Raw genomic sequence first — 25,888 nt, forward strand, 5'->3', positions numbered from 1 at the left:
AATAAAATAAAATAAAAATTATCATTTCGACCACTCCCTAATTTAATTCAGTCATGAAATACAAAATAAACAGCGACTTTTACTAGATAGAATATGAACGTAACGGCTGGATACTTGAAGCGTATGAAGACTTTACATGACCTAAATATCAATATATAGGCTATAAACCTATAAGAGTATTTTTGGTGAGCCGGTTCATTTGACTCCGTTCACGAAAGACAGAGAGCTCATTTGGCTTCCAAATGGCTCTTCATTCAACATGCTTAAAAATCGATCTAGAACCAAGGCCAAATTGCAAATCTACATTATGAAGGCCAAAATGTAGTCTACCATTATGTCAGATAGTGTAATGCACGTTCAAATACATTTTTACCTGGATAAATTATTAGATCACCTGCTTCAAAAATACATTCATTTTTAACGCACTACAAAGCCTGGACCAGAATGACGCGCTCTCCCCACGATTTATTGTTTCTGCAGTCAGGATTCACCCTCTTTAGAGAATTATTGTGTCACTTATCTGCAGGTAATCGTTGTTTTTAAGTCATAAAGCATCTCATAGTTGTATGTAAAGTAGGGGGACAAATTAACGGCCCTTTAACCGATGCAATTAGATTCCCGACGTTCACCAAAAAGATCCGTTCAAAAAGAGCCGTTCTTTCGCGAACGACCCATCACTAGTTGAAACAGGAAATACTAGTATAAGGAAATAGCTGAAGTAACGGGCGTTATCGTCGAAGAAAAATGTTTGAGGTTTGTAGCGTTCTTTTACAATTTAATGTAGAAAATGTAGCAAAGTATTTTTGAGAAATTAGGCTATCATAAAGGGAGAGGTGATTTAGGGGGTAAGACATCCACCATGTTATTACAATATTGATTTAAACTTTCAAGAATGATTATTTTAGGCTTATTTACATTGGTGTTGATTCATAGTAAATAAATAAAATAGTGATTTAGCCTAGTCAATAACATCCAATGTGATGTGATATAGGCTACAGGGCTATGAGGTATGGAATTATTGTTATAGGCGATTGACAGCACATTAAAGTGATTATCATCCTCATGAAAGACTGTGTGGAAACTGTCTCACTTTCACTTCCTGAAAGAGGACGTGCATCGGAATTATGTATAGCTGTCACTAAATAAAATAGTCTGTCTCGTCAAGTAAATGTGACGTTCAACAATGTGCATAAAAACTAGTTAAATGTAAGCAAAGCTTTCTGGTGACAGATCAGGAAGGCGGTGGTCCGTTTGGTGAACTGCAGGTGCGCTCGATATAACGTCACCAGCTCATCTATGCGCATTGTGAACCACGGGTCCCGGTTCACCCCGGTTCACAGAAGTAACAAGTAGACCTATGTCACGTCCTGGCCAGTATAAGGGTTAATTAGTATTGTAGTTTGGTCAGGACGTGGCAGAGGGTATTTGTTTTATGTGGTTCGGGGTGTTGTATGAGTTAGGAGGGCATTTGATTTAGTATTCCGGGGTTTTGGGCACTGGGTGAGTTTCATGAATTCTATGTTGAGTCTAGTGTGTCGTTTTCTATGTTTGGTTAATTGGGGTTGGGACTCTCAGTTGAAGGCAGGTGTTGTCTATCTGCCTTTGATTGAGAGTCCCATATATTAGGGTGTGTTTGTTATTTGTGGGTGATTGTTCTGTGTTTCGCCTTGTGCCTTACCAGACTGTTTTTGTTGATCGTTCGTGTTTTTGTTATTTTTGTACGTTCATTTTGTAGTTAATAAAAGTCAAGATGAGCCTGCACATACCTGCTGCGTTTTGGTCCTCCTTAACCGACGACAACCGTGACAATCTACCAATTAGTTAGTGTTTTTACTGATGTACATTTTTATTTATGAATTATTAAGTAATTATGTTACCAAATCTGAAAGTAAAATAATTAAGAAACCCATTTGAAAAACTTAAACTATACTGAAACTATTATCATTGACTCCAAAACTAAAATAAAATAAAAACCATCATAAATTATGTTCAGTTCATTTTTATTCTTCTATACTTTGGGCAAAAATCTAATGGGGTTTTTAAGCTTCTGAATCTATCTGGTAAATGCTGCCAGGAGAAGGCGATGTTTCATCCTACATAAAACAGTCATTTAAAGAAAAAAAGGCTTAGTCTGTTTCTGAATGTCTGTATTGGGATAGCCTGCTCCTTTAACGACAGAACAAACAGAAAATACTGTCAGTTTGAGACCTAAATATCCCTGGATAAGCACTCACACTAATGTGAATATTTACCAAATACAGTCATAGCCACTAAGTGACTTACTTAATGGGAAAACTTGCATTTCCCCTCGGATGTGATTTTGTGAATTTTGCTTGAGATGGAAGTGATTTTGATGCGCAGGCAGTCCTCGATTGAAAGCCGGTTCCTGTCGTGAATCTACGTTGCGTTCATAGTGTCACGTCCTGACCAGCAGAGGGAGTAGTTGTTTAGTATTTGGTCAGGACGTGGCAGAAGTTGTATGTTGTATGTAGTTTCCAGTTGTTCTGTTTCTGTGTTAGTCTTGTGACTCCCGATCAGGAACAGCTGGATATCGTTGTTCCTGATTGGGAGTCATATATTAGATGTGTGTTTTTCTCTTGGGGTTGTGGGTTGTTTTATTTCGCACTGCTGTAAGAATTTGAATAGCCTGTAAAACTGTCACGCTTTCATTTCGTGTTTATTGTTGTCTGTGTACATCATAGTTAATAAAAATGATGTTGAGCACGCAATCCGCTGCGTATTGGTCCACTTTTTCTGACAGTGATTTTGAGAAATCTTCAGACGAAGGAGCAAACTGTGACAAATAGTGGAAAATGAGGACTCACACCTGTAAATCGATCCAAACATTGTTAGCACATATTGACCAGGTTCTATAGTGACTGCTGTATCAGATTATCCATTATATTGACCAGGTACTATAGTGGCTGCTGTATCAGATTATCCATTATATTGACCAGGTACTATAGTGGCTGCTGTATCAGATTATCCATTATATTGACCAGGTACTATAGTGGCTGCTGTATCAGATTATCCATTATATTGACCAGGTTCTATAGTGGCTGCTGTATCAGATTATCCATTATATTGACCAGGTACTATAGTGGCTGCTGTATCAGATTATCCATTATATTGACCAGGTACTATAGTGGCTGCTCTATCAGATTATCCATTATATTGACCAGGTACTATAGTAGCAAATAAGCCATGTATTTCTTTGCTGACCAATTTCGCCACTCTTTCATTGACCTCCATACAAAAAAATCCTCACTTGGTGGGTGAAAAAACAAAACACTACCCCCTGCTGGAGGGAGAGATTTTCTTACCCCTATCGCTCCATCTCTTCCTTTCTGCATAACGTAAACATCCCTGTCATACACAAAGTAGTAGCTAGCTAGCAAGATGGAGAACACTGGAGTTATTTTTAATTAGTTAATTTTGCAATTGGCTAGTTTCCATCATCTACCTTAAACCACTTCAAAGGTTTTGCCTGCAAACTTTGGTTTCCAATCACAACGTTCTGCACCGCCTACAAAAGCTAATGATTTGTTGGGAGAGTTGTCTGTCTGAACTCTTTTTTTTCCATTTTCAAATGTCCAATAGAATCACTTTCCACTATCTAGCACAGCCACAGGATGTCAAAACGACATCCTTACCAGCCCTCGTGCTGCTGTTTTGATTAGGTCTGGGATTTCAGAGACTAGTGTATCACTATCACTAGCTAACAAATGTGCCATGACTTCATTAGTTGTTTTTTCCTTTCTGTTTCTGTCAGATAAAGGTAAAGGTACTTGATTCTTCTTACATCTGCTACTAAAGTTGAAAAGCATTGGATTGGTATAGACATGGGAAAGAGAGTTTCCTTCCACCATATTGACTTTATACTTTAAATCTAGAGTCCTTAATCTAAACAATAACAAAGCAAACACCCCACCTCTGTTTTGGTAAAAGCTGATGGATGGACCTGGAGCAGTGTAACCACACTTAACCCTCTAGAATCTAAGGCCTGTCTAAGCCGGGGTGTTTGCTTGGAATTGTTTTAAGATGGTCATATCAAGCATTATTTAGCGATTTGGTTTAGAATTTTAAGACCCCTTAAGGTATCAACAAAAATATTATTTATTTTTTGGGATGGAACATTGAATTTGCATGATTTACTAGCTTTACTGCTATTAGCCAATAGAAACACATTGAATAACAGATAAAACAAAATGTAAAGGAAGTCTGTTCTGGAGTGTCTGCTCTCTATCTGAGAGAAAGAAAGATCAGGAAACGTGTATCTTTTTACATGTATTTATCCCCTTATTTTTGTGGCTAAAGTATCTCCATATATACTTCCATTCATATTTTAAAACTGGTACTGCGGACCTTCAGATGAGGCTTGAGGGCATCCTAGAGGAAAACAGAGAACACCATCATGTTCTCCCAGAGACTCTCATCTATCAATAGAGTGGTCATAATAGTTTGTAGGCCAAACCGTTCGGACGCTACATAAGATTTTGTGAGAAGAACGATTTTCAGGATGTCTCATGGTCTGACATACACCCCTCTAGCTCTGCCACATTTCACCACAGATGTGGAAGGGTGATATCGACAGATGGTGTGGATTGAGACGCAGCCCATGCAAACGAAACTATATCTCTAGATTAAACAGACTGATTTTGATGGGGATTGTTGTATTATGTTAATTAGATTTCCGGGGGTGCAACCATTGTAGGCTAAGGGTTTTTCAATTCGTAGACGGAGCTATGGATGTAAGGACTGACCATACATGATATCAACATTAAATTATAGTTTTAACCATGTTTTAAGGCTATGGTGCTTGTTTACGAACACTGGAGTAAAACAAGCTTATATTTTTGGTTCTGATGGGGTAGGACAGCTGAACTAAACTCATGAGGCATTTATAAGTTAGAATGTTAAAGAATGAATCAGTATACAGTATATCATTCATTTTTAAGTCCAAAAATATTTCTATAAACTATTTCAAATCATTTCTGGTTAACAATTAACGAAGACTTTACTGTAATATATTTCCATTCAAATGGGAAAAAATTTATTTTTAGAAAAAAAACGTTCTCAAGCAACGATTTAGCTGGGACTGTCTGGGAGTGGTCTAAGTGGGGAGGGGAACACTGAAAACTGTTAACAGGCTTAGTAGATCTTAGAGGTTTTGTTCTATAATAAAATATCAGTCAGTTAACATGACCTTTATGAATTATGAAGTCTGTGCTTTCTTTTTTTATTACAAATGCTTAAAAATTCACAAAGTGACGTTAGCTGATGAAGATGATGTCATAGAACAAAACCTATCAGGTCTCCTAAGCCTGTGTTTACCACAGACCTTATCTTCAGCAGTTTATCCAAAACCACCACATAAACTCCATTCATTTCCCCATAGGCTTCGTCTAATGAACCATGATGGAGATAGTGCCTACAAAAATACACTATTACTATTGTTCTCTATTGGTAGAGAGGTTTGTTATTGGTCTGTAAAACAATTTATAATTTAAACCTAACCTGACCTATCGCCTGCCGCATCACCTTCTATATTACTGCCCCCCAGTGGCAAGAACTGACTTCCCCAAAAACATAACTATAAAATGCATTCTGAAAGTATTCAGACCCCTTGATTTTTTTCCACATTTTGTTACGTTACAGCCTTATTCTAAAAATGGGTTCAATGTTTTTTTCCCCCTCACAAATCTACCCAGAATCCCCCGTAATGACAAAGCAAAAACAGGTTTTAAGAAATGTTGGCTAATTTATAAAAAATAAAAACTGGATATATCACATTTACATAAGTATTTAGACCGTTTACTCAGTACTTTATAGGCGCAACATTGTAAGACTTCCAGGAATTCTTGAGAACAGACCAGTTTGAGAAGTCAATGAGAGAAGTAAAAAATTCTTCATTAGTTGTTAATTTTCTTGCAATCTAAAGGCACAACCTAGATATGAGCCAATGTCTTCAGTAGTTGATCATGTTGTTACTACAACCTTGTGAAAGTGACAAACTGATACGTTTTCATTTTTGTCAAAAACAACTTTATATCGAAGGATAACTTTATATCGTTTAAAAGGACTAATTTCAACGTGCAGGTGACGATCACCACGCTGGAAGGATGAATTTTGTCTAGACCAGCCAGAATACAGCACGAGCTGAGTATGGCAAAATGGTATGAACTTTGAACTCTTATTCACTATAGAAGTGATACATCCTAGAAGTCAAGTTATCAGCTGCAGCTGAAAACGTACGTGGTCTAGGAGAGGACAGACAATCTCCTGAGAAGACAGGGTACTCTTCAACGTATCCGCTCTACAACACTACGACCAGACAGATTCTAAAAGGACAAGGGCAATCTCTGCTGGGCAAACCAGTCTTCCATCTTCCACCCATCTATCGAAGCGCAGCTCAGAGTAAATATATATCATGCATTTTCCTTTTCCGAATGGGTGGTGATTAGAATGCATAAGATACTGTATTTACGGTAGCATAGCTTCTCAAGGTCCGATAGAGACCCAATTCCTTTGTCCCTCAATCTTCCCGCTCTTTCATTCAAACCCAACCCCCTTTCTTTGTGTAACCAGCCGTCATATCGGTTTAGTCCGCTAGGGACTTTTTCTTTTATGACATTATTAGGAGTCAATGAATGATCCATCCTGTGTATATGTAATTCTGTGTGATTATTTCGGTATTTAGTAAATAAATAATTAAACAAATTTTTGTATTGCTGATTCAACTTGTTAACCAGGGTTCGTGAAGATAACCAAGAATTTTACGATATTCAGATGAGACTGAATAAGGTGACGATTAATAATTGACTGCTATTGATATAAAAGATCTTCAAGAGTGGATTCGGGGATAGCCGCTCTATATAAACGAATGCTTCCATGGTGCCCCAGGTTATTAACGAGTTAATTGTTGCATGGTTTAATCACCACATAAACAATCAAACGTTAGGTAATCGATTTGATAAAATACCATGTCGTATAATTTAATCAGTCAGAGACACGACACCTCTCTCTTCTCTCTCCGGGTAATGACAACCCCTCTGTCTCTCTCTCTCTCTCTCTCTCTCTCGCTCTCTCTCGCTCTCTCTCTCTCTCTCTCTCTCTCTTGGCTCTCTCTTCTCTCTCCAGGTAATGACAACCCTCTCTCTCTCTCTCGCTCTCTCTCTCTTGCTCTCTCGCTCTCTCTCTCTCGCTCTCTCTCACTCTCTCTCTCTCTTGCTAGCTCTTCTCTCTCCCGGGTGGTAATGACAACACCTCTGTCTCTTCTCTCTCCTCTCTCTTCCTCTTCTCCTCCGCTCTCTACACTCTACTCTCGCCTCTCTCTCTCTCTCTCTCTGCCTCTCACTTTCTGGGCTCTCTCTTCTCTCTCAAGGTTTAAATCGACACCTCTCTCTCTTCTCTCTCTCTCTCTCTCTCTCTCTCTCTCTCTCTCTCTCTCTTCTCTCTCTCTCTCTCTCTCGCTCTCTCTCTAGCTCTCTCTCTCGCCTCTCTCGCTCTCCTCTCTCTCTCTCCAGGTAATGACAACCTCTCTCACTCTCTCTCTCTCTCTCTCGCTCTCTCTCTCGCTCTCTCTCTCTCTCCAGGTAATGACAACCTCTCTCACTCTCTCTCTCTCTCTCTCGCTCTCTCTCTCGCTCTCTCTCTCTCTCCAGGTAATGACAACCTCTCTCTCTCTCTCTCTCTCTCTCTCTCTCTCGCTGTCTCTCTCTCTCGCTCTCTCTCTCTCTCTCTCTCTCTCTTCTCTCTCCAGGTAATGTCGCCTCTCTTGGCTCTTACTGACACCTACCCATGAGCCCCCTCTCTTTCCATCTACTGTAACCATCATCCACATACACTGAGCACCGACCAACACCGTACTTCCATAGACGTGGAAATTTGGTGAATCTGCCCTGGTAGAGATCAGTTCAGTATAGTAGATTAGAGTTCAGTACAGTACAGGATAGTTCAGTACAGGAGAGATGGGTACAGTAGAGCACACTAGACTACAGTATAATGTCTACTGAACTGTACTCTACTACAGCGATTTTTAATTAGCGGGTCGCAAACCATCCGGGACGTTTTGAATGGGTCACGGGTGTCTGAGTAAAAACATTATATATATATAATGTTTTTAGATTGTTGTGGTCTCTAACCAGTGAGTTTATTAACATTCTATTAGCAGAATGTTGGTAGATTGTTGTGGTCTCTAACCAGTGAGTTTATTACCATTCTTCATCAAGAATATGGGCAAAATGTAATTATTGACAATGAAAGAAGTGGGAATGTTGATCCCTTGTCATATAATTGCTAAATTTACTATCAATATAACATAAACATTTTTTTACAGATTGTATTTTGACGATTATTTTTTGCGATGCGAATATTGGGTTGCGACAGAAAACCTGGTTCAATTTGGGTCCCGAAGCAAAACAAGTTGAGAACCACTGTACTGTACTGTACTCCGCTGTACTCTGCTGTACTCTGCTGTACTGTACTGTATTTTACTCTACTCTACTGTACTCTACTCAACTGTACTCTGCTGTGCTGTACTATACTGTACTGTACTTTACTCTACTCTACTCTACTGTACTCTACTTAACTGTACTCTGCTGTACTCTACTGTGCTGTACTATACTGTACTGTACTCTACTGTGCTGTACTATACTGTACTGTACTCTACTGTGCTGTACTATACTGTACTGTGCTCTACTGTGCTGTACTGTAGTCTACTGTACTGTAGTCTACTCTGCTGTACTGTACTGTGTTGTACTCTACTGTTCTGTACTCTGCTGTACTGATCTGTACTCTACTGTGCTGTACTGTACTCTACTGTACTCTACTGTACTGTACTGTGTTGTACTCTACTGTTCTGTACTCTACTGTGCTGTACTGTACTCTACTGTACTCTACTGTACTCTACTGTGCTGTAATGTACTCTACTGTACTTTACTTTGCTGTACTGTACTCTACTCTACTCTACTCTACTCTACTCTACTGTACTGTACTGTACTGTACTCTACTCTACTCTACTCTACTCTACTCTACTCTACTCTACTCTACTGTACTCTACCAGGTAGACCAGCTGTTGTTATGGAGTCAGGGGATCCAACCAGGTAGACTAGCTGTTGTTATGGAGACAGGGGATCCAACCAGGTAGACTAGCTGTTGTTATGGAGACAGGGGATCCAACCAGGTAGACTAGCTGTTGTTATGGAGACAGGGGATCCAACCAGGTAGACTAGCTGTTGTTATGGAGTCAGGGGATCCAACCAGGTAGACTAGCTTTTGTTATGGAGTCAGGGGATCCAACCAGGTAGACTAGCTGTTGTTATGGAGTCAGGGGATCCAACCAGGTAGACTAGCTGTTGTTATGGAGTCAGGGGATCCAACCAGGTAGACTAGCTGTTGTTATGGAGTCAGGGGATCCAACCAGGTAGACTAGCTGTTGTTATGGAGTCAGGGGATCCAACCAGGTAGACTAGCTGTTGTTATGGAGTCAGGGGATCCAACCAGGTAGACTAGCTGTTGTTATGGAGTCAGCTAATGGGGATCCAAACAGGTAGACTAGCTGTTGTTATGGAGTCAGGGGATCCAACCAGGTAGACTAACTGTTGTTACGGAGTCAGTGGATCCAACCAGGTAGACTAGCTGTTGTTATGGAGTCAGAGGATCCAACCAGGTAGACTAGCTGTTGTTATGGAGTCAGGGGATCCAACCAGGTAGACTAGCTGTTGTTATGGAGTCAGGGGATCCAACCAGGTAGACTAGCTTTTATTATGGAGTCAGGGGATCAACCAGGTAGACTAGCTGTTGTTATGGAGTCAGAGGATCCAACCAGGTAGACTAGCTGTTGTTATGGAGTCAGGGGATCCAACCAGGTAGACTAGCTGTTGTTATGGAGTCAGCTAATGGGGATCCAACCAGGTAGACTAGCTGTTGTTATGGAGTCAGGGGATCCAACCAGGTAGACTAGCTGTTGTTATGGAGTCAGAGGATCCAACCAGGTAGACTAGCTGTAGTTATGGAGTCAGGGGATCCAACCAGGTAGACTAGCTGTTGTTATGGAGTCAGCTAATGGGGATCCAACCAGGTAGACTAGCTGTTGTTATGGAGTCAGCTAATGGGGATCCAACCAGGTAGACTAGCTGTTGTTATGGAGACAGCTAATGGGGATCTAAATCAAACTAATAACAGATTGGACTGTTTAAATGCAACATGAAGTCTATGTTTGAACTCTGACCTCAGACAGTAAAAGTGTTGTCATTGTTAATGGTTCCTCAACAATGTTCAGAAATATTGACTGTTCTGTTATTTCTTATTGTAGCTGAGTGAGCTGTGACTTACATCTAAAATGGGGGCCTCTTTATGTGAAATGCATTACTCTGGGAAGAGAGAGGAGAAGACCACTGCCTCTAAAATGAGTCTCTCTGGGGAGAGAGAGGAGGAGACCACTGCCTCTAAAATGAGTCTCTCTGGGGAGAGAGAGGAGGAGACCACTGCCTCTAAAATGAGTCTCTCTGGGGAGAGAGAGGAGGAGACCACTGCCTCTGAAATTAGTCTCTCTGGGGAGAGAGAGGAGGGGACCACTGCCTCTAAAATGAGTCAAGACACCAGTTTTAAGAGGTAAGAGATTAGTTGTGAAATATACAGTTCTCTTAAAAATATAAAACTAATGAAGAGAGAAAAGTGTTCACAAATTACATAGAATGTAGGTGTATATCATTCATTTATAAAAGTCCCCAAATCGATTACCAATTGCAGACTGTAGCTTTAAAAGAAACATCAAGACTTCTAGAAGTTCCACTATACAGTTGTTAACTTCTTTGGGGTAGGGGGCAGTATTTTTATGTCCGGATGAAAAGCGTGCCCAGAGTAAACATCCTGCTACTCAGGCCCAGAAGCTAGGATATGCATATTATTAGTAGATTTGGATAGAAACCTGAGAAAAACCCAACCAGGAAGTGGGAAATCTGAGGTTTGTAGTTTTTCAAGTGATTGCCTATCCAATATACAGTGTCTGTGGGGTCATATTGCACTTCCTAAGGCTTCCACTAGATGTCAACAGTCTTTCAAACGTTGTTTCAGGCTTCTACTGTGAATGGGGAGAGAATAAGAGCTCTTGGAATCAGGTGTCTGAAAAAATGACATGAGCTCAGTCACGTGCGCGGCCGAGAGAGCGAGCTGAGTTCCTTTACATTTCTGAAGACAAAGGAATTGTCCGGTTGGAATATTATTGAAGATTTATGATAAAAACATCCTAAAGATTGATTCTATACATCGTTTGACATGGTTCTACAAACTGTAATGCAACTTTTTTGACTTTTCGTCTGGACTCTACTGCATTTGGAATAGTGAACTGAACGCGCGAACAAAAAGGAGGTATTTGGACATAAATATGGACTTTATCGAATCAAAACGAACATTTATTGTGGAACTGGGAATATTGATAATGCTATTTCTGAGTTTTATTGACTCCACAACATGGCGGGTATCTGTATGGCTTGTTTTGGTGTCTGGGCGCTGTACTCAGATTATTTCAAAGTGTGCTTTTGCCGTAAAGCTTTTTTGAAATCTGACACAGCGGTTGCATTAAGGAGAAGGTTATCTTTAATTCTATGCATAACAGTTGTATATTTTATCAACGTTTATGATGAGTATTTTTGTAAATTGATGTGCTCATTCACCGGTTGTTTTGGAGGCAAAACATTTCTGAACATCACGCGCCAATGTAAAATGGGGTTTTTGGATATAAATATGAACTTTATCGAGCAAAACATACATGTATTGTGTAACATGAAGTCCTATGAGTGCCATCTGATGAAGATCATCAAAGGTTAGTCATTAATTTTAGCTGTATTTCTGGTTTTTGTGACACCTTTCCTTGCTTGGAAAATGGCTGTGTGGTTTTTCTTGTCTAGGTGCTGTCCTAATATAATCTAATGTTATGCTTTCGCCGTAAAGCCTTTTTGAAATCGGACACTGTGGTTGGATTAACGAGATGTTTATCTTTAAAATGGTGTATAATACTTGTATGTGTGAGAAATTTGAATTATGAGATTTTTGTTGTTTTGAATTTGGCGCTCTGCTATTTCACTGGCTGTTGGCGAGTTGGAAGCTAGCGTCCCACATAACCCAAAGAAGTTAAAGGACATCTACACAGAGCTCTACATCACAGAGGGTGGAAGTGGAGGGCTCAATAATGAACATGAGGTTAGACAGATAGAGATGGCATCCAAGAAACAAACCACACAAGAGACACCAATCAAATGCAACGACATCTTCAAGCCTTTACCTGGACAAGACAAACCTATCAGAACTGTGCTGACAAAAGGTATCGCTGGCATTGGAAAAACAGTCTCTGTGCAGAAGGTCATCCTTGACTGGGCAGAGGGAAAAGCAAATCAGGACGTTCATTTCATGTTTCCTCTTCCTTTCCGTGATCTGAACCTGAAAAAGGACCAATACAGTCTGATGCAACTTCTTTCCCACTACTTCCCAGAGCTGAAAGAGATTGACAGCATTGAAGATGGTGAAACCAAAACTGTTTTCATTTTTGATGGTCTGGATGAGTGTCGACTTCCTCTAGACTTCAAAAACAATGAGAAGTGCTGTGATGTCACGAAGCAAACCTCAGTGGACGTGCTGCTGACAAACCTCATCGAGGGGAATCTGCTCCCTCTGCTCTCCTCTGGATAACCTCACGGCCTGCAGCAGCCAATCAGATCCCTCCTGAGTGTGTTGGCCAGGTGACAGAGGTACGAGGGTTCAATGATCCACAGAAGGAGGAGTACTTCAGGATGAAAATCACAGATCAGAATTTGGCCAATGAAATCATCAAACACATGAAGACATCAAGGAGCCTCCACATCATGTGCCACATACCAGTCTTCTGTTGGATATCAGCCACTGTCCTTGAGATGATGCTGAAAGAGGCAGAGAAGGATGAAGTCCCCAAAACTCTGACCCAGATGTACTCACACTTCATACTCATCCTAATCATTGTGAAGAACAGGAAGTACAACAAAGCCACAGAAACAAACCCAAAGGAACTGTCTCAGTCAGACAAAGAGATGATCCTGAAACTGGCCAAGCTGGCTTTCCAACAGCTGCAGAAGGGCAACCTGATCTTCTATGAGGAGGACCTGAGAGAGTGTGGCCTTGATGTCACAGAGGCATCAGAGTACTCAGCGTTGTGTACAGAGATCTTTAAAGAAGAATCTGGGCTGTACCAAGAGAAGGTCTACAGCTTTGTGCATCTGAGCATTCAGGAGTTTCTAGCAGCAGTGCATGTTTTAGAATCATGTCTGGACAAGAAGGAAAATGTTTTCCCCCCGAAGCAGACACTAGTGATTATGACTATGATGATGATGATGCAGTCACCCAACATTCATTCATACAACAGTACAGAGAGATGAGTCAATCCAGTTGTCTGACTTACACAGGAGAGCAGTGGACCAGGCCTTGAAGAGTGAGAATGGACACCTGGACCTGTTCCTCCGCTTCTTTCTGGGCCTCTCACTGGAGTCCAATCAGAATCTGTTACGAGGCCTGTGGCGGATAAATCAGAATTAGTTGGGTAACATAGATGATTAAGATGTTTTATTAGTATAATATGCTTATGTGAGATACTTGTCATTAGAATGTATACCTTTGGATAGAAAATGTTGGCAGTTTACTTTTCCCTTAGCTAGGGCTCAGTCACTTGGGGCCCAGAGAGGGAAGAGGTCAGGCTTGTCTTTCACATGTCCCTGGTGCTATGCAGAATATCAGAAAGTGAAGAGGACAGAATGGAACATTGTCTACATATGTGTGTGTGTTTTACTGAGGATGGGCCTCTATGAGACAGCACTGACAGAGGAGATTTACAATGTCTTTGGGTAATAAAGCCTAAAGAGCATTCCAGAGGACATGAGCTTATGGTTCTGTTCTATACCGTACCAGGGAGAGACGGTTCCAGTTTGGAGTAGGAGGACCAGACACTGGTCTATACAATGAAAACTGTTGACACAGCAGTTGCTGTCTGCTATGTTTTATAGATATCTTTCATTCAAATCTTGACCTTGTGACCCATTCTATGTATCTGTGGTTCGTCATGTACGTTGAGAGGGGTGTATCTTGTCTATAAAAGATCTTTTGTACTTTTGTGTTGTCACTTTCAATGGTTCATTAGAGAGAGCGCATCATTAAAAGTCAAGTGCTTTTGCAAAGCTCTTATTATTAAAGATGTAGTTTAAGTATAACTCTGACTGGTGTGTGAAGTTTAACTCTCCTCATTTGGTAATGCAAAAATTAGCCACCACAGGCCTTCTGACACAGACAGGAAGTACAACACAGAACAATGAGGATACAGTTAAGAGAACAGTCAGGTACCTTTCAGACAAGATGGAGGAGGAATCCTCACCAGAAAGGATCATCAACTTGTTCCACTGTCTGAATGAACTTGGTGCCAACTCTCTCGTTGAAGACATGCAGACCTCCCTGCGATCAGGAACTCTTTCAGAAACAGAGCTAAAACCTGACCAATGTTAAGCCCTGGCCTACCTGTTACTGATGTCAGAGGAGGTGCTGGAGGAGTTTGACCTGAAGACATACAACACAACAGAGGAAGGTTATCAGAGGTTGCTGCCGGTATTGAAATTCTGCAGGAGAGCACTGTAAGTTCTGTTATTGAGTTGATGTATACAGTATCATTATAATGAAGGATTTGTATGTCTAACAGATTATCTCCTCTCTCCAGACTGGATCGCTGTGAACTCACATATAAATCCGGTGAGACTCTGAGTTAGTATGTTTTTAACATTGTTATTGTCTTAATGCATCTCATTATTCTTAAAGGTATTATTCTTATTCTTCAGGGATTCCTCAGAGCTGTAAGACTTGTGACCATGTTGAGGTAAGTCATAATGTAAATTCTTACTTTTACATACCTGCAGGAGTCAGGCACAGTCTCAAAGCCAGGTGTGTACTGACCAACCATTCATACTGGGATATAGACAGTCCTGTGTTCTGCTTTAGTAATATAAACACAGTCTCAAAGCCAGGTGTGTACTGACCAACCATTCATACTGGGATATAGACAGTCCTGTGTTCTGCTTTAGTAATATAAACACAGTCTCAAAGCCAGGTGTGTACTGACCAACCATTCATACTGGGATATAGACAGTCCTGTGTTCTGCTTTAGTAATATAACACAGTCTCAAAGCCAGGTGTGTACTGACCAACCATTCATACTGGGATATAGACAGTCCTGTGTTCTGCTTTAGTAATATAAACACAGTCTCAAAGCCAGGTGTGTACTGACCAACCATTCATACTGGGATATAGACAGTCCTGTGTTCTGCTTTAGTAATATAAACACAGTCTCAAAGCCAGGTGTGTACTGACCAACCATTCATACTGGGATATAGACAGTCCTGTGTTCTGCTTTAGTAATATAAACACAGTCTCAAAGCCAGGTGTGTACTGACCAACCATTCATACTGGGATATAGACAGTCCTGTGTTCTGCTTTAGTAATATAAACACAGTCTCAAAGCCAGGTGTGTACTGACCAACCATTCATACTGGGATATAGACAGTCCTGTGTTCTGCTTTAGTAATATAAACACAGTCTCAAAGCCAGGTGTGTACTGACCAACCATTCATACTGGGATATAGACAGTCCTGTGTTCTGCTTTAGTAATATAAACACAGTCTCAAAGCCAGGTGTGTACTGACCAACCATTCATACTGGGATATAGACAGTCCTGTGTTCTGCTTTAGTAATATAAACACAGTCTCAAAGCCAGGTGTGTATTGACCAACCATTCATACTGGGATATAGACAGTCCTGTGTTCTGCTTTAGTAATATAAACACAGTCTCAAAGCCAGGTGTGTACTGACCAACCATTCATACTGGGATATAGACAGTCCTGTGTTCTGCTTTAGTAATATAAACACAGTCTCAAAGCCAGGTGTGTACTGACTAACCATTCATACTGGGATATAGACAGTCCTGTGTTCTGCTTTAGTAATATAAACACAGTCTCAAAGCCAGGTGTGTACTGACCAACCATTCATACTGGGATATAGACAGTCCTGTGTTCTGCTTTAGTAATATAAACAGTCTCAAAGCCAGGTGTGTACTGACCAACCATTCATACTGGGATATAGACAGTCCTGTGTTCTGCTTTAGTAATATAAACACAGTCTCAAAGCCAGGTGTGTACTGACCAACCATTCATACTGGGATATAGACAGTCCTGTGTTCTGCTTTAGTAATATAAACACAGTCTCAAAGCCAGGTGTGTATTGACCAACCATTCATACTGGGATATAGACAGTCCTGTGTTCTGCTTGTAGGCATGCAGGATTTTAGATGTTGTCACCTTTGTTCATTAGACAGTGTAATCAATATATCACCAGCATTCCATGTAACATTGAATAAATACATTAGATTAGTTACTTTGGTTAATGGGCCAGTTTCCCAGACACAGATTAAGTCTAGTCCTGGACCTTAAAGATCTTTCTATTGAAACTTCCATTGAGCATGTTTTTTAGTCCAGCACTAGACTCAATCTGTGTCCAGGAAACAGGCCCCATATGTATTACTGACATGCTTGTCCTTGTTCAGGACTCTACACACTGGATTCAGATTGAGCCCTTGACTTCCACTGTCCAGGGAGTGACAATGTTCAGGTAAAATAACTACTTTTAACATTTCATTCCACCTGCTAGTGTATTTCCCCATTACCTTTGGGAATAGTCTTCTAATCCAACCTCTCCATTTGACCATTGACCCTCTCTACCGTATCTTGTTGTTGCCCTCAGACACAGGACACCCAAAGGGAGTTATGAGTGCACAGTGTCTGGGCTCCGCTGGCTGTGTGAGAGAGATGTCATTCTGAAGTATCACTTCAGGAACTGGGAACCCTACAGTCAACTTCTGAAAGACATGCAGTACACACAAGGTGGTCCATTGCTGGACATCACTATGGAGTTAGGTGAACTGGAGGAAGTTCATCTGCCACACTTTGTCTGTTTAGGTAAAACCATATAGAAATAGTATTCAGAAAGACATTTCCATGTAACTGAGTTTCACTTCCTGAATGAATGAATGAACTATTCTGGGAGTTTGAGTTTACTGTGATCTGGTACTGCATAATCTGTGTGTGTTAGTTGGATGAATAATAAAATATTTGTCTTTCTGTCTCCTTTTTATTGTGTTGTTCAGGGACCAACCCTTCCCTGAGGAATGAGATGAAGATTCTTCATGTAGAGGAACATGGAGTGTCTTTAGAGGAAGTGCATGAGGTCACCAGATTCCATGCTAAGATTCTCCATCCCAAGTTCTCACCTATCGGTCCGATACTGAGATTACTGTCTTGGGACGTAGATGTCCACTGTGAGCTGATGCTCTATCTGACAGTGAAAAGGGAAACATTAATTTCTCGCCTATACCTGTTCCCCTGGAACCCCAGCCAAATACAGGTGAGGGACCATTATTTTAGAGATGACCTTAACTAACCAGTGGTGCAGTTTATGTTGACACTCATTAAATGAAGAGAATAGTGTGTTGCTAGTTTTCTGAATAATGTTTGAATTAGACTATACATTGACTGGCTGTGTATTCCATGCCTCGTGTCGCAGGCTGTGAAACAACAGGAAATGTCTGAAGGGTCTAAAAGGATTCTCATCACAAATCCAGAGCAGTCCCTAAAACTGAATAGTTCCTTCAGACTGAACATTCCCTTTTCTACCGCCATCAATCCACAGGTACAGTTTCAGTAGAATAAGAACATGAATCTGACATTTAAGTCACATCTCTCTGTCTCTCTCTCTGTCACATCTGTCACATCTCTCTCTCTGTCACATCTCTGTCTCTCTCTGTCACATCTCTCAGTCTCTCTCTGTCACATCTCTCTCTCTCTGTCTCGTTCTCTCTGTCACATCTCTCTCTCTCTCTATGCTGGCAGTGTTTGGTGCATGCTGGGTATTGTATGAGCGAGTGTGAGTGTTGTCTGGCCTGTGGTTTCTTTCTAGTTGCATTTTTTTTGTGTTTTTTCTTTTTCTGCTGATTCAGGTTTTTTTCAGTGGTAGAATTAGATATATTGTATTTCTTGTTGAATTGTCCTGGTGTTGGTGGGGATGGCGACCCACATGTGGTCGGCGTCCCTGCCACTTGGGCACGGCTTGAGGTGTGTTACTGAAGCTACTGTCACTGTGGAGGAGTATCTGGTCTCAGTAGGAGAGAAGGTAGGCTATGAAAAAGTTACACCGCTGTTTCTCCGTCAACAAGGGTTACGATTTTGAATTTACCACCTTTTATTACAAATGAGCGATTGGAGCATGAGTTATTGCGGTTTGGGAAGTTGGGTTTCAAACACTCGGCTCTGAAAAAGGTTGTCGTTTCGGGCGACAGGTGTTTATGTTTTTGGATTCACCGGAGCAGACTTTGGAGTTCTCGTTTAAAGTCAAGTATGACAACAGACTGTATATGGCTTATGCTGGTACGGGTAGTCAACAGTGATTTGAGTGTGGGGATGTTGGCCATAAGCAACATGCTTGCAGGTGGTCCTCGTAACGCCTGGGCTCACTAATGTAGGGATAGGTGGGCTGACAGTGGTAGAGCAGCCACAAGCACCTGTTGCTGAGGAACAAGTTGTTTGTGTTGAGGGTACTGAGTTGCAGTTTGTACCAGAGCGGAACATAGCGTCTCATGTGCAGCAGAAAAATATTGTTGTAGGAGCTCAGGATGGATCAGGGGAGTCATTTCCCCAGACTGCTGAGAAGATGCCCAGTACGCATGATGGGGTACAGGAGGGGGTTCAGGTGGGGCTAGTCTCTCAGGTAGTGGAGATGCCCAGTACGCGTGATGGGGTACAGGAGGGGGTTCAGGTGGGGCTAGTCTCTCAGGTAGTGGAGGAGATGCCCAGTATGAGTGATGGGGTACAGGAGGGGGTTTAGGTGGAGCTAGTCTCTCAGATAGTGGAGGAGATGCCCAGTATGAGTGATGGGGTACAGGAGGGGGTTCAGGTGGAGCTGGTCTAACAGGTAGTGGAGGAGATGTCCACTACTAGTAATGGGGTACAGGAGGGGGTTCAGGTGGAGCTAGTCTCCCAGGTAGTGGAGGAGATGACCGGTACTAGTGATGTGATACAAGTGGGGAGGTTTTATTTTATTTTTATTTAACCTTTATTTAACCAGATAGGCCAGTTGAGAACAAGTTCTCATTTACAACTGCGACCTGGTCAAGATAAAGCAAAGCAGTTCGACACATACAACAAGACAGAGTTACACATGGAATAAACAAACATACAGTCAATAATACAGTAGAAAAAGTCTATATACAGTGTGTGCAAATGAGGTAGGATAAGAGAGGTAAGGCAATAAATAGGCCATGGTGGTGAAGTAATTACAATATAGCAATTAAACACTGGAATGGTAGATGTACAGAAGATGAATATGCAAGTGTAGATACTGGGGTGCAAAGGAGCAAGATAAATGAATAAATACAGTATGGGGATGAGGTGTTGGGTGGGCTATTTACAGATGGGCTATGTGCCGTGATCTGTGAGCTGCTCTGACAGCTGGTGCTTAAAGCTAGTGAGGGAGATATGAGTCTCCAGCATCAGTGATTTTTGCAGTTCGTTCCAGTCATTGGCAGCAGAGAACTGGAAGGAAAGGCTGCAAAAGGAAGAATTGGCTTTGGGGATGACCAGTGAGATATACCTGCTGGAGCGCGTGCTACGGGTGGGTGCTGCTATGGTGACCAGTGAGCTGAGATAAGGCAGGGCTTTACCTAGCAGAGACTTATAGATGACCTGGAGCCAGTGGGTTTGGCGGCGAGTCTGAAGCGAGGGCCAGCCAACGAGAGCGTACAGGTCGCAGTGGTGGGTAGGATATGGGGCTTTGGTGACAAAACGGATGGCACTGTGATAGACTGCATCCAGTTTGCTGAGTAGAGTGTTGGAGGCTATTTTATAAATGACATCACCGAAGTCAAGGATCGGTAGTATGGTCAGTTTTACGAGGGTGTGTTTGGTAGCATGAGTGAAGGATGCTTTGTTGCGGAATAGGAAGCCAATTCTAGATTTAACTTTGGATTGGAGATGCTTAATGTGAGTCTGGAAGGAAAGTTTACAGTCTAACCAGAGAGAGTCGGCCCAAGAATTTAACCCTGTGCCACCCCCATAGAGACTGTCAGAGGTCCGGACAACAGGCCCTCCGATTTGACACACTGAACTCTATCAGAGAAGTAGTTGGTGAACCAGGCAAGGCAAACATTTGAGAAACCAAGGCTGTTGAGTCTGCCAATAAGAATGTGGTGATTGACAGAGTCGAAAGCCTTGGCCAGGCAGGGCTGATGATCGAGGTAGGGGTAGCCAGGTGGAAAGCATGGCCAGCCGTAGAAAAATGCTTATTGAAATTCTCAATTATAGTGGATTTATCGGTGGTGACAGTGTTTCCTAGCCTCAGTGCAGTGGGCAGCTGGGAGAAGGTGCTCTTATTCTCCATGGACTTTACAGTGTCCCAGAACTTTTTTGAGTTTATGCTACAGGATGTACATTTCTGTTTGAAAAAGCTAGGCTTAGCTTTCCTAACTGCCTGTGAATATTGGTTCCTAACTTCCCTGAAAAGTTGCATATCGCGGGGGCTATTCGATGCTAATGCAGAACACCACAGGATATTTTTGTGCTGGTCAAGCAGAGGGGAGTCAGGGGTCTGTGGCCTCAGTTGAGGAGGATCAGAAGAAGGATATGGATATTTCAGCTGATAGCAGCTGGCGATGACTCAATTCACAATCTAGGTGAGGTAAATGGGTTTCTGGACCAGACTTTTGGGAAATCTGTTAAATTGGCCTGGGTATTAGAAGTAATAAAACAGAAAAGGCTTCATGTAGTTTTCCAACAGGAGATACATAGTGATGAGGCTAATGAGGTTGACTGGGGAATATGGTGGGAGGGGCAGCATATACTCAGTCATAGTACTACTTTCAGTGCTGGGACGGCAATTTAGTTTTCCTCAGGCTTAAGGGTGACTGTGGTATCTAGAGATTGTCACGGGTTGGGTTTTATTGGTCAATGTTTTTTTGTAATGTTTCTGCTCCTAATGAGGGTAGAGAGCGTATTGCTGGATTTGATCAAATAAAGGAAACCTTAAGACAATGTGACCAAGAGGGGTGTATGGTTTTAGGGTTGGACTGGAACGGTACACTGGATTTTACTGTTGATCACACTGCTGAAGAACCTCACCTGCGGTCAGCTACTTGTCTGTCTGGTCTTCTAACCGAGTTTGAGATTTCTGATATGTGGAGAGTAAGAAATGAAAAAGTTAGGCAGTACACATGGTTAAAAGTTAATGAAGGTGGTGTCAGTGCAGCAAGGTTAGACAGGTTGTATGTATCTGATCACTACTGTAGTAGTTAATGAAGGTGGTGTCAGTGCAGCAAGGTTAGACAGGTTGTATGTATCTGAGCTCTACTGTAGTAGTTAATGAAGGTGGTGTCGGTGCAGCAAGGTCAGACAGGTTGTATGTATCTGAGCTCTACTGTAGTAGTTAATGAAGGTGGTGTCGGTGCAGCAAGGTCAGACAGGTTGTATGTATCTGAGCTCTACTGTAGTAGTTAATGAAGGTGGTGTCAGTGCAGCAAGGTCAGACAGTTTGTATGTATCTGAGCTCTACTGTAGTAGTTAATGAAGGTGGTGTCAGTGCAGCAAGGTTAGACAGGTTGTATGTATCTGAGCTCTACTGTAGTAGTTAATGAAGGTGGTGTCGGTGCAGCAAGGTCAGACAGTTTGTATGTATCTGAGCTCTACTGTAGTAGTTAATGAAGGTGGTGTCGGTGCAGCAAGGTCAGACAGGTTGTATGTATCTGAGCTCTACTGTAGTAGTTAATGAAGGTGGTGTCGGTGCAGCAAGGTCAGACAGGTTGTATGTATCTGAGCTCTACTGTAGTAGTTAATGAAGGTGGTGTCAGTGCAGCAAGGTCAGACAGTTTGTATGTATCTGAGCTCTACTGTAGTAGTTAATGAAGGTGGTGTCAGTGCAGCAAGGTTAGACAGGTTGTATGTATCTGAGCTCTACTGTAGTAGTTAATGAAGGTGGTGTCGGTGCAGCAAGGTCAGACAGGTTGTATGTATCTGAGCTCTACTGTAGTAGTTAATGAAGGTGGTGTCGGTGCAGCAAGGTCAGACAGTTTGTATGTATCTGAGCTCTACTGTAGTAGTTAATGAAGGTGGTGTCGGTACAGCAAGGTCAGACAGGTTGTATGTATCTGATCACTACTGTAGTAGTTAATGAAGGTGGTGTCGGTGCAGCAAGGATAGACAGGTTGTATGTATCTGATCTCTACTGTAGTAGGGTTGTAAGGTGACATTACTGCTGAGGGTTTTTCTGATCACCATATTGTTACTGTTGATATTCACTTGTCCTGTCCATGAAGGTCATCACCTTATTGGTATTTTAATGTGCCGATATTACATGACGCCATGTTTTGGGAAAAGTTTTTGTTGTTTTGGGAAGAATTGAGGGTTATTATTTCTAATAAGAGATGTTTTAGACGTTTGTAAACTGTCTGATGTGAATGTGGGTTTACTTTCTTTGGATCAGGAGAAGGCTTTTGACCATGTGGACCACCAGTACATGTTCAAAACAATGAAAGCCTTTGGGTTTGGGGATGTTTTTTTGTCTTGGATGAGTTTACTGTATGCTGGGGCCTCATGTATGATGAAGGTGGGGGTGGTTTGAGTTGCCCCATCCCTGTCCAAAGGGGTATTAGGCAGGGATGCCCAACTTCAGGACAGTTATATTGTCTGGCAATTGAACCAATACTTTGTTTTTTAAGAGCGAGGCTTACTGGTTTCTCTGTGCCAGGGGTTATGAAGGGTCCCGCGATAGCACGGTCTGCGTATGCTGATGACGTGACAGTTTTTATTACAGGGGGTGAGGATGTTAAGGTTCTCTCAAACGCTCTAAAGGTGTGTGAGGGGGTCTCCTCAGGTAGAGTTAATTGGGGAAGGAGTGAATCACTGTGGGCAGGTCAGCTTCAGATAGGGTCCACTCCACGGTTGGGATGAAGACTTTTTCTAGGCTCCGATGTCTTTCAGAAAAATAACTGGGATTGTGTAGTGGAGAAGGTGTGTGCCAGATTGTCTAGGTGGAAATGGGTGCTACCCCAGCTGTCTTATAGGGGAAGGGTGCTGGTAGATAATAACCTAGCCACCTCTACGCTGTGGCACAGACTAATGATTTTACAGCCACCTGATACAAGAGCTTCACAGGACCCTTGTCCATTTCTTCTGGTCGGGACAACATTGGATTAAAGCTGCAGCCCTGTACCTGCCACTGCACCAGGATGGACAAGGCCTGGATGGACAAGGCTTTCTGGCTTCAAGCAGCCCAGAGACTGTTGTACAGTGACGGTTCTAGCTGGGTGGATACAGTCTACACATTGATGAGGAGAGCAGGCTGTTTGGGCTTAGACAAGCACCTTTTCCTCTTAAAGCTGGAGGGGGATGATTTGTCTGGCCTGACTCCATTCTATGGGTCTGTTATGCAGACTTGGAGAGTTTGTCATGTTGGGGAGGGGTGTCCATTCTGTGCTGAGTCTGAAACTCTGGTACATCTGTTCTTACAGTGTCCCAGGTTGGTCGGGATGATTGACCTGATCACTGGTTGGTTCTCAGCTCTAGGAGAGGTTTTCTCTTCCCAAATGTTTATATTTGGGACAAAGTCCAGGTTTAGTAGAAGGGGTGTAGTTCTCTTAACTTTGTGTCAGGGGCAGCTAAATTAGCAATTTGGAAAACATGAAAGAACAGTATTCGGGGACAGGGGTCTGTGGACGTGGTGGGAAGGCTGGAGGGGATGTTGGCAGCCAGACTGAGGGTTGAGTTTGCCTGGACAGGGGTCTGTGGACGTGGTGGGAATGCTGGAGGGGATGTTGGCAGCCAGACTGAGGGTTGAGTTTGCCTGGACAGGGGTCTGTGGACGTGGTGGGAATGCTGGAGGGGATGTTGGCAGCCAGACTGAGGGTTGAGTTTGCCTGTTACAAAATGGTTAACATTGATCTGTTTGAGTATATGGGGTATTCAGAGGCTGTTGTGTTGAGTTAATGTGGAGGAAGATTTGGTGTTGTGTTTTTAATTGATGTTTAACCTCCCTCCCTCTCTCTCTCTCTCTCTCCAGAGGATTCATCTCATACAAAGAGACAGCACAACAAGCTTTTTCAGGGCGATTGTGAAAATGACAGGGGTTGACATTGAGATGGAGTTATTCAGTGAGGATGAGAGGACAGTATGGAAAGAAATGGTATCACACGGTAGGAGCACATGTCAATCATCACTTTGTACTTTAGTACCAGATGCTTTTTAGAGTGATATAACCTCATGTTGTTTATCTTTCAGATGAATTCGTCACTGAAACCCATTCAACTAGTAAGTAAACATGAGAGATACAAACCAATGACTTGAGGGTCAGTCAACATGGTTTGCTGTAGGACCTGGACTAGTCCTGATTATAAAAGACTGTCTTCAAGAACAATGACATCTCCTCCAGGACTTGATGTAGATTAGTCTGGTTCTGAATGACCCAATGACATCTCCTCCAGGACTTGATGTAGATTAGCCTGGTTCTGAATGACATCTCCTCCAGGACTTGATGTAGATTAACCTGGTTCTGAATGACCCAATGACATCTCCTCCAGGACTTGATGTAGATTAGCCTGGTTCTGAATGACCCAATGACATCTCCTCCAGGACTTGATGTAGATTAGCCTGGTTCTGAATGACCCAATGACATCTCCTCCAGGACTTGATGTAGATTAGCCTGGTTCTGAATGACCCAATGACATCTCCTCCAGGACTTGATGTAGATTAGCCTGGTTCTGAATGACCCAGCCTGTTTTTCTATGTCTGTGAAACCGGCCCTAAATGTGAATATGTGATATGTTCAGGTCGTTATTGTGAAAGATCATGTTTTCTCAATACTTTTATTTTAGGAGTCTGTTTCTAAATGACTGAAATGTAAATGTACAAATGTAGTTATTTTGTAACCTGACTCTCAGGTGCTGTGTTGGGGGCAGGAGGTCCGGCTGAGAGCAGTCTGACTGGTTCTGCAGAGCAGCAGCTGCGTTCTGTACGGACAGAGTTTGTGAAACGAGTGTCAGGACCTGTCCTGAATGAACTGCTGGACGGACTCCTGCAACACACAGTCATCAACCAGGAGGAAATGGAGTCAGTGAAGGTGATAGCTGAGAGGACAGAGAAGGCACGTGACATCATCGACATGGTGTTGAGAAAAGGAACTGAGTCATGTTCCAGGATGATCAACCTTCTTGTGGAGCTGGACCCCTGTCTTTGTTCACTGCTTCAGATCAACACTGTTGGAGTACCAACCTAATGGTAGAATGGATAGTAACAGTGTTGGAGTACCAACCTAATGGTAGAATGGATAGTAACAGTGTTGGGGTACCAACCTAATGGTAGAATGGATAGTAACAGTGTTGGGGTACCAACCTAATGGTAGAATGGATAGTAACAGTGTTGGGGTACCAACCTAATGGTAGAATGGATAGTAACAGTGTTGGGGTACCAACCTAATGGTAGAATGGATAGTAACAGTGTCGGGGTACCAACCTAATAGTAGAATGGATAGTAACAGTGTTGGGGTACCAACCTAATGGTAGAATGGATAGTAACAGTGTCGGGGTACCAACCTAATGGTAGAATGGATAGTAACAGTGTTGGGGTACCAACCTAATGGTAGAATGGATAGTAACAGTGTTGGGGTACCAACCTAATGGTAGAATGGATAGTAACAGTGTTGGGGTACCAACCTAATGCTAGAATGGACAGTAACAGAGTCAACAAACTCTGTCACACACTCTGTTACTGTGACGACCCTCCCACTTTGCAGAATT

At 42.2% G+C, this 25,888-nt stretch overlaps 2 protein-coding genes across 2 annotated transcripts in view; both read left to right on the plus strand.

Moving 5' to 3' along the window:
- The window catches only part of LOC115190782 (protein NLRC3), a 172,017-nt gene that overhangs the window by 55,587 nt on the left and 90,542 nt on the right, over positions 1-25,888 (plus strand). The window lies entirely within an intron of this gene.
- LOC115190789 (NACHT, LRR and PYD domains-containing protein 1b allele 3-like) lies at positions 14,224-25,408 on the plus strand. Its single transcript, XM_029748865.1, has 10 exons — positions 14,224-14,645; positions 14,729-14,760; positions 14,847-14,884; positions 16,604-16,668; positions 16,801-17,015; positions 17,204-17,460; positions 17,620-17,745; positions 24,157-24,289; positions 24,375-24,404; positions 25,034-25,408. Exons 1-10 carry the CDS (start codon positions 14,542-14,544, stop codon positions 25,366-25,368), a joined length of 1,335 nt encoding a protein of 444 aa, XP_029604725.1. The 5' UTR covers positions 14,224-14,541; the 3' UTR covers positions 25,369-25,408.

The sequence above is a fragment of the Salmo trutta genome, unplaced genomic scaffold (genome assembly GCF_901001165.1).
Source record: "Salmo trutta unplaced genomic scaffold, fSalTru1.1, whole genome shotgun sequence".
NCBI lineage: Eukaryota > Metazoa > Chordata > Actinopteri > Salmoniformes > Salmonidae > Salmo > Salmo trutta.